At 45.2% G+C, this 9,877-nt stretch overlaps 1 protein-coding gene across 11 annotated transcripts in view; it reads left to right on the top strand.

Moving 5' to 3' along the window:
• Positions 1 to 271: 271 nt before the first annotated feature.
• Positions 272 to 9,877, top strand: part of eag (potassium voltage-gated channel protein ether a go-go) — a 41,609-nt gene continuing 32,003 nt past the window's right edge. For 7 of the 11 annotated variants that reach the window (XM_076691474.1, XM_076691473.1, XM_076691472.1 and 4 more), the window contains exons 1-2: positions 272 to 722; positions 7,367 to 8,785. In XM_076691474.1, the coding sequence (XP_076547589.1) occupies positions 8,707 to 8,785 (79 nt within the window). In that variant the 5' untranslated portion in view covers positions 272 to 722; positions 7,367 to 8,706. Of the gene's footprint in view, positions 723 to 5,236; positions 6,714 to 6,786; positions 6,985 to 7,074; positions 7,282 to 7,366; positions 8,786 to 9,877 lie in introns of those variants that run through there. The other 4 variants (XM_034319038.2, XM_034319037.2, XM_034319039.2 and 1 more) reach the window with 4 other exon arrangements.

The following is a 9,877-nucleotide window of genomic DNA, read 5'->3' as shown; positions in this document are numbered from 1 at the left end:
GGGTTAAAAGTAAAGAAAATAGAGAAGAAAGAAAGAAAGAAAAAAAAAAAATTGGTCGAGACTGTTTGAGCCACGAACAGAGGGAAATGCGAAGAAATGGAAAGACGTAGGGACGGAGTCACGCAAGCTCCTTCGGAGAGGAGAGAGGGTTGCAGAGAGGAGTAGGGCAAGAGGGTGGCGCGTTGTGTATGGAGGGTAGGAGGGTGTGAAAGGAGAAGGGCGAGAGGGTAGGTGGAACGTTGTTCGGGGGTAGTCAGCGCCGCCACAGAGGGTGAGTCTCAGTCGCCACTCGGTCAGCCTGCCGTACGGCTGGATTTCGGTCTCCATCTGCGCGAGAATACTACGGTGAAAGAGGCGCGCGCGCGCGCTCTCCTCTCCTCTCCTCTCCTCTCTTCTCTTCTCTTTCTTCTAAGCAAGGACAACATAGGAAGGGATAGGAAAACGGTGCATACGAGCACTCGTCGAGATCAGATCTTGGAAGAAGATGCTAGGATAGAGGAACGGGGTTGATTATCCTGGCTCGAGGGTGTCTCGAGAGACGAAACGTGTGTCTGGGACGCGTTTTCTGAACGCGTACCGCAACCGGTCAGCGCGTGTGCACCCGACCACGATCGATCCTCGGGGCGATACGATCCAGAAACGCGATGGACGGAACCACCCTGCTACCACGGCACGGATAACGACGTCGAACAATCCAGCAGACACCGTCGGCATATAATTCGGTACGACAATCTCCCATCGCTGATCGGGCAACCTAGTTTTTCAATCGTCCTCCTCCAGAAGGATCCAGCGGTGATTCCGTTGTTGGACGATCATTGCGGTCGCGTGGTGCGCCACTGGATTCACCCTTTCCCTCTTTCCTTCCCATCCCTCTCTGTCGTACACTGTCCTTCCATTCAGTTCGCTCTTCTCGATTCATCCCTGTTCGTCCACTGATGGATCGTTGGACAGAGCCACGCGCGGATAAAACGGCCTGATCAAACGACCGACAGGGAAGAAGAAGAAGAAGAAGAAGAAGATGGGTTGGTTAGGGAGTGGACCGGTCCGACTGGCGCGTATGGCTCTATCCACGGATCGCGACGATGGAACAGTGGGATCTTGGTGTAGAAGTTTTGCGTCTTATGGGGCAAGGTCAGGGGAGAAACGATGGAAATTTCTCGGTAGTCCACGAATGGAAGCTGGAGCGTGTGTGTTAAGTGGAACGCGCGTGGATCAATCCGTCGAGTCCTAATGCTAAGCTTTAGGGGGACCTATGAGAATACGTTGTAGCCCGCGGCATGGTGTATTGTATAGGTCAAGGCATGAAAATACAAGCCAACACTACGAGACAGGGAGAATCCGTGGATGTCGCGTTAGTCATGGTTTGAGTTCGCGACAAGCGGTAGCCGGTCGAAGGGATGCTCGAGTCTTCGTCGATGAAAACAAAGAGTGCGATGATCAAGGTTTCTCTTTTTTCTTTGTTCGTTTGACAAGAAAAAGGAGGAGTAAGAGGTAGAGGAGGAGGTGGAGGAGGAGTCGAATTAGAGGAACGAACGTCGCCCATGATTCTTCTGTGAATCGCGATTAATTGAAGGTTCCTTTGACGATCGCTGTGGGCGAAAGCCTAGAACGAGTCTATCGGAAGAGAAAATATTTGGGTCGCAGAGGAGAGGTCAAGGAGGAGCGTGAAATTTCGCGTCAACTTCCAGAGATTCGTCAGTTTCCTTTTGTCTTTGGTTCGGAGGAAAAGTGGTCGCGTCGTTGTCACTCGAACGGGTTGTCGTGCGCGAATCGCACGGATTTTCAGAAAGAAAAAAGAAATAGGTTAGATTTATTAGGGTTTCTCAGTTAAGATAATCGAGGAAAGCTTACGCGATAGGATCGAGGTCAATACGATTTACTACTCGTGCGAAAACAAAGAATATATCTGTTTCGAACTTTGCCACATTTCTTAAACGAGTTCACGGTCGAGCATGCTGTTAATTCGCATGGTGTTTTCTACCCCCTTTAACGATGTCTTTTCGAAATCGTCGTATGGCGAGAAAATGTATTTGGACTTAATTTATCCTGTACCCTGCGACGGTACGAAAAGAGAAATTTAACCCTTTAACTGCGAGTGCTTTTAGCACAGCCGATCGCTCTAATTTTAAATTATATTACTGAAGTGATATTCTATTTTAAAAGATTTTTTTATTCTATTTATTTTATTTTTATTTTAGTGATATATAAGCCATAGCCGCTATTTGACATTAGCAAAAATTAACATGCTGGTTATAATTTTACTATGTGGTTTATAAACCACACCCGCAGTTAAAGGGTTAAGAACGGTAGTAGATAATTCTCGTCGACGATCTCGACAAAGTGTAGTATGATTATGCTAGTTTTTTCGTGAGTGATGTCAGTTTTGGGTGTCTGCCAGTTTTAAATAGTCCTGTCCCGTTTGCAAACCCAGACACTGTATAGCAACCCTTCTCTCTACGTTTCTCTACATCCCTCTTCGATAGGGAACCACTTTCTTTTTATCTTGAATTTATTCTCTTTGATTCACCGTTGTACATTGGACACCTGCTTTTCCTTGTTTTCCTCTTGATGAATGCTATACCAATTGTTCGGAACATATTCGTTACACTACGATTACGGTGTATGTATAGGATTATGCCACGTAGCGGGACGAATACGATTTACCGGGTTCTTACAGGCGCACGACATGTGTCGTTCAGTTACGTAAAGCGGTAACGAGAGGTATAAAGAAATCTTGGATTGCCTTTAAGTACAGCCTATTTAGAAAGTAACTATAACAAGTTATGCATGTCTGAATATTACGTTGGACCGACATTTGCAAAGTTAATTAGAATTTTCGAAAGTGAAGAGAAAGGTTCGTTTTATTTGGTGTCACTGATCCAGACCAGGGACAAATATTAAGGCGATCTACGAAATGATTAAATCCTCGTCATATAAAATATTCTCTGCGTTTTCTAACTTTTTTAGATTCTTCATCGATTAACAATAAGGACGAAAGCCCGATCGTAACGTCATCGAATTCATAGTGACGTTTCTCTGCTTCCACATAGATTGCGTTATGAATTCTCTTGATCTCCCATGGGAAATCGGAAACCGTTACTTCCTGGTCCATCTTTATTTCGCCACCTTAATCTTCGATTTTTCTTCCTCGAATCTTCCTCCTGTAGCTAAAGGATTCTTGACTTTTTTGTTTGAAACTGCCTGTAGAACCGATGGTTCGCATTGCCGAAGTGGCATTTACCAGCGCATTCCTGTAGCATTGATCGCGAAAGCAGGACAAGTGACGTCATTTTGTGTCACAAATTCAGTAGAAGGAACTACGAGTCCTTAAATGTATGTTTATCTTCGTAATAGTCCTTTTGGAATCTTCCTGTAAGGCATCACTCGAGTTCGAGTAACCTTGTCGCTTGGTAAAATTAAACTTTTATAAGGTATTATCTACTCTCTTTCGTCATCTTCCCCTATGGCCTTTTATGATTCGCTATATTTCGATCGCTTCCTCTTCTCAACTATTCCCTTCTTTCTTCGATATATCTCTCTCTTCCTTTCTCCCTCTAGTGCATCTATTCTACACATCTATCCACTCATCAATCTCTGTTGCCCTTTATCTTCGTTCGCCGTAGGTGCAAGGTGAAACCGAAAAGGTAGCCTACCTTTGAGGAACGTTGAAGGTTCATCGATCGATACGCTCCGCCTTCAAAGCGAACCAGTGAAACGTTGTTCGACGCATTCTCCAGAAAACTTACGCTTCTATCCCCGAACAGAGATCGTAAACAACTATTCAAGCAAGTTAACGTCATGGAATCGATTTACAGCTTTTCAAATGTAGCCTTATCATTTGGTAAAGTAATGGAGAAGTGTGTTAACAAGCTTTTAGCCCGGCAAGGTAATAATCATCGATGAGATTTCGCAAGACGAGTCGAAAGGCGTTTGAAAAGTTGTAAAAGCTTTGGGAGGAACGGGGTAAAAGCGAATGAAATCGAGTATGGTAGTGCCTGGTAGTCTAGGTTTCTTCTTGGTCGGTTGAATGCATAGTCTTGGTGTCGATCGATCAACCGAAGAACGAGGGAAAAAAACGATGGCATCCGTGCCAAAAACTCCTCCCACGAAAAATGATGGGCTACCTTGAGATACGACTTGCTTTCTGGTGAGTAGTAGACCGCTCGAAATCCGGGTGACCTCTTTCCACCGACACGGTCTTTGCCCTCTTTCCTTCCTTCCTTCCTCCCGTCCACCCATCCGCCCTTCTTCTAAGCTTCCAACCCTCTTCTTCTCTCTCTTCTTTTATCCGTCAGACAAGTTGATCTTCCGGAAGTCGCAGCCTCCAGTTTGCCCTCGTGTCGAGCGACGACGCGCAAAGGAAACAACGATCGGAAAATGGAAAATCGTTGTCTTCTCCTGGTCCGTCCTCGTGTTCCTCGAGTATCGAGGCAATTGGTTCTGTCGGATTTCAAGGGCTCTGCGACTTTGTTTCTTCGTTTATGTATACCTACTGGGGTACTTCTTATTCAAGTTTTCGAGCTCTAATCCCACAACGTATCGGGTACGAGGGGCCGAGAGAAGCGTGTTTATTCGGTTTCGAACGAATGACAAACGATGCGTGGCATTCAACCGTACCTTTCATCATTCGTACTTTACCTTTCGACGTGAGAACAGTTGGCATCGATCGAGCGAACTACTTTTCCACTTTCGACCGACCTTCGAACTATTAGCTATTAGTATTCCTGTGAATCGGACCTAGCCCGATTTCGTTTCGTTATTTCTAATATTATCGCTCGCGTGCTGCCTTACAAGCGTAAGAACAGTAAGGGACAAAACCGCTATATTAACGTTAGAATAATTTCAACCGTGGGACAAGCAGAATTTCTTTATCTCTCTTAGGGTTAGTTCGAGGGCTATAAAAGGAGCTTGTTCCTTTAACATCGTGTCTTCGATTCTCCTTTGAACAGAACCCTAGGGAACAGTTACGTATTCGCGAGAAAACCCTAGGGTTTCATTGCTTTTTCTACGACGAACAGCAATTTTCCCTCCTTTGTCCTATACCAGCCACCAAATAATAGAGGGTGCAAAGCGTCTTGGGGGTGAGATCTTCATTTTAATCGCAGCACCGTTATACTATAAAGTTTCGTAGGTATGGGTCAGAATTCACCCGGCTCCGCCATTCAAATCACGTCCTTTGCTATTTGGGTGCAAAAATGCCAAGTGGTCAAGGAAAATGCTGGCTGAGTTAATGTTGCAACGAGTAGTAATTCGTGAAACGTTTAAGCGTTCCTTTCTAGTGGAGTTATTCAAAGCGAACAGTCGAAAGCAGTGTTTGTAAAAAAAAGTGAAATTTTACGTAGTTAATTAGCTCTCTGTTTATCTGACAAGTACCTCTCTGCTAAGTTTCAATGGATTTGTATTTCGCTGATATATTCGAATATCGCTAGGGACTTTTCTCTGTAGTCACGTGGTTTACCGTTGATCGAGCAAACGATTACTCTTATTAGGATTTGCGGTTGGAATTTATCGGATTGAAGTAATTCGTTCTCTAACTCCGGATCGATAGAAATTCTGCCTGTCTTTCAATTTTATATTCGTTTTCCCACCTAAAACTATTCATCGATTTACATACAATATCAATCATAGTGTCCGTTCGTCTAGTGTATTTTGTCATTTCAAATAAATTATTCAAATTCTAAATTATTGAATATTTTAAAGCTTTTATCAGATGATTATGATAAACGAACGGACACTATGATCCTATATACACATATATCCTGGTTACAACACCACGTGACATCGACCGTCAAAGCGTCAAAACCTAACCTAAACTGTAACTCTGAGAAGAAAAAGATGCATTTTTCATCGGAGAATTCAGCACTGGGAAGAATTTTTGAAACGATGCGAAACGAAACAAGGAATATCTTGTCGATGTCGAAAATAATACCACTACGTTCTAGGAGAAATAAAGCGTATTGGAAGAACGAGCGACGATGACGTTACGAAACGAGTATACATAACGGAGAGGAAAAGTAATCTTCCCGTCGAATGGACCGAGCGGAATTTTGCTTGAACCCCCATCCCCAAAACAGGGATTGAAGGATTTTCTCGGAGAATCCGCTAAGCTCGCTACATGTATCGAGGAATCGTTTGAAAAATATTGAAAGAAGAAGTTTCTTTTCGTTCGAGACAGCGTCGACTTTTCGAACGATTAATCTTCGAGACCGAAGGATAAGACGTAGCGCGTAATTTCACGTAAAAAGAAGCATCGATAATTTAAACCAAAATTTTCTCTATATAACCTCTACTGCTATAACACGAATTAATGCACTTACCTAATTAGTCGGCTGAAGTGTCATCGATCGTCGATTGTTTCATAACTTCGAGCCTTCTCGATTTAGATTAAAATAACACAACACTCGCTCAATTATTAAATAATCTTCATTCATCCAACGTTTGCACACGCGATGAACAATTAACAACGTGTTCGATGAGATCAAGCGGACTGAATATGCTAGGATAATGGTTGGTAAGTTATCGATACGTAATCGATAATCAATGGACGGTTACGGTGAATCGATTCTATCGAACTGGGCGGCTGAGGTATCGCACGAACAGGTTGCGAAAAGGACGGTGAACAAGCGGTTTTCGAATCGAGACGATCTCGAGTAATTAGCGTTAACAATGACTGCACCAGGAGGCCGGCCCATTGCGGATTCGATAACTCGAAGGTATCGCGGTAATTTTCATCAATTCGGCCGATTTAATTTTAGCCTGGAAATTCTAGCTTCGCGATCCTCGGTATTTCAAGGGGTGGGGGTAGGGGGATCGGATCGATTCGAGTACTCGCACTCGAACGACTCTTTAATCTCGAGAATAACCGAGAAACAAACGTTACGTCATCGTGAACCTCGATGAAATTTGCGACGCCATTACTGTTTGCTGTTTAAAGTTTAAATGAAAAATATTTGAAAGATCAACGATTGTGAAGACTGTATTCAGGTTAGATTAAACTTGTTCGAAATATAGGATTTTAATTACGGTGCTTTGGGTGGGAGATTAATGAGTTCTTGAAAAACATTATTATGTCAGTACTCCGATCTTGTTCCGCATAAAGACGACTCCACGGAACCATAAAGATAACTTGGCACGATTCATTTCTCGCAGCATGGAAACTCAGTTTTATCTGTACTCTTGGCTGCTAGTTGTCCGTCACAACCCTATGAATGTCCCATTCGGTTGGAAAAACGATTGAAACCTGTACCACTGTTTCTAGCTCCATCGTATTCGCGTCGAAAGGTTTCGACTGATGACGTTATAAAATAAAATAACTACACCGACCGCGACGATACAAATGCTGAATTATCGTTTCCTTCTGTTTCAGCAATTGTTCGTCGAGCAGCAGCGAAGAAATTGCTGCAGGGTCTTCGCAAGAGATTCGGGAGGAGCAAATGAAAGCGTGTCGACGTTGAATAAGTATCGTCGATTCTGGTCTGTGATCGGGTCACGTTTGACGTGTCGGCAACATCAACGACAACGACAACGACGACAGGGGCCCGCGGTTCAGCGACGAGGATGTGATCGAGGCTTACTCTACGGCTGCGTTCCCCTGTCTAAGGGATGTCCTCCTCCGCGGGCACCAGCTGCACCGACGCCGAGGAGGACGCCGAGGATGTGGAGAACGACGTGGCAGGTAGCGCGCAGTCGTCTAATTACTTGCCGTCGGGTCTCAACGATAGCGCGCGCGATCACCTGGAAGGACTGCGGTTAGATGGGTCATCGATCGCGCGTCCACCAACCGAGGACACTTCCGCGAGCCCATCGACGTCGTCGTGGTCGGTGCCTCGATAAATCCGGATCACCGTCCTCCCCGTTCCCTTTGTCGAGGCGTCGTTCTTCACCGACGACCCTTGACCCGACGGACTCTGAGCATAGAGTTGCTCAGCTTCGAACCGAGTCGGCGAAGGAGTTGGGACACGTGGCAAGTTGGAGGACGAGTTACGAAGCTAGCAGCCCAGTCGAAGGAGTTGGTTCGTTCGCGTTCAGGTGACGACAGAGACATCGTAAGTGTGCCGCGGGTGGATCCTGAGTTCCGGAAGGGTCCAACGTTTGTCACGTAGGAGAAAATCGCGTTACCGTTAGCCATAGTCATTCTGTACCATAAAGAAGCGTAAAGAAGCGTAAAGAAGCATAAAGAAGCGTAAAGAAGCGGACGTTGGTTGGGAACGCCGTTCTATCCTCGTCAGCGAGATTAAGGTTCGCAGGACGAGGGCAAGGTGAAAAGCAACAGCCGCGGTGTAATCTAGCTCGTCGAGGATTACTGGAACGTGTTTGGGACAATTTGGTGATCGTAGTGGAAGCAAGAGTACACAGGTATTCTGTGCGACGCGGTGCGGCGCGGCGTGCTGGTTTGGACCGGTTCCAGGCCGCGTCAAACAGGTGATTCGGACTCGATCCACGATGGTGAACTACCTTCGGACGATGGGGTTCGGTTAGTGGAGTCGCGTCTGTGTCGCGTGTGCAAAGAGATAGGAGGATAGGAGGATAGGAGGATAGAAGAAGAAGCGACGAGAGAGGCCTAGCGTCGACGGCGACAGGATATGCGGCCGGACTGATTGCATGAAATGAGGCGAGAAAGACAGCCAGAGATCGTCGTAGCCAGAGGCTGGCCGAGGTCCTGATAGCCGCAGCGACCAGGATCCGGGATTATCCAAAGGAGAAAGGATGCCAGGGGGGCGCAGGGGCCTGGTCGCCCCGCAAAACACATTCCTCGAGAACATCATACGTCGTAGCAGCAGTCAACGTGAGTGATGTCCAACTGATATACATACATTATACACTATACGGTATATATGTACCTTGATTGGTTTCGTTTTCCGATGAATCGATGATTGGACGAATATAATGCCGAGTCCCTGTGGATTCAACAGCTCGGACGAGGAGACAGAGAGAGACAGAGATTGATTCCGAGACCGCTTTTGTGGGAATTCATGGCATTTTAGTGCGTGTTCTTTCACGCTGCCTCTCTCTTCATCCCTCTGTCTCTTCCTACCAACTATCTATACCCTTGTCTCTTTCTCTCACGGAAGTAGGTCAAACTAATAACTTTATGTAACCGCAGCAAGCGTGCAGAGATAAAAGTTACCCCGTATAACGAGATTATTCCCGATGACCGTGATAGATTCTAGTCAACCGTTTCGGTTCCGAAAGGAGAGTGAAATTCCTACTTTCGATGGTCCTCCTTCGAGTACTTACTCCCTTTGCCTCTGTTTCTATCGCGTTAAAGCCAAATACCGCATTACAATTGGCATTAGTCCTTAATTTTTTAAGGAGATCAGATGACTAGTTACCAAGACAAGATAGTCGACTTGTTAATCATAAATCCTCCTTTTTTCGAAATTTTCTGAAAAAATGTTTGCAAAACCGACGCATACGAATCTGTAGCTCCTTCAAAAGCATCAAAGCAAACTTCTAAACGCTCGTCTCGTTGAAATTTCATGCAGGAGGTCCGAGGCTTAACATCCTGTTCAGCTTGCAGACTTTCTTGATACTGGATTCAGTTTCCCCGAGACTTGCCTTTCAACGTTTTCGATCTTCTCGAAACTTTCCTACACTCTCTCCAGCTTTCCAAGCATCCTTCCAACTTCCTCGACCTATCCTAGGGACTTTCGAAACTCCACGAAGTGGCTGGAAACTCGAGTACACCATGAACTACTCATCTGTCGATATCCTCGTCTTACGATTAGGGAGAAAGCAACGATGACGAGTAACCTGAACGAATCTATAGTGTTTAATAGGTACTTTGATACTAGGTTTCCAACGTCGATATTAATTATAGAAAAGACTCGTTTGAAACATTAGAAAATTAATGATTGATCCTTGGAGGAGACGCGCA

The sequence above is a fragment of the Osmia lignaria genome, chromosome 13, assembly GCF_051020975.1.
Source record: "Osmia lignaria lignaria isolate PbOS001 chromosome 13, iyOsmLign1, whole genome shotgun sequence".
NCBI classification, from domain to species: Eukaryota; Metazoa; Arthropoda; class Insecta; order Hymenoptera; family Megachilidae; genus Osmia; species Osmia lignaria.
This window is presented reverse-complemented; position numbering and strand designations above follow the sequence as displayed.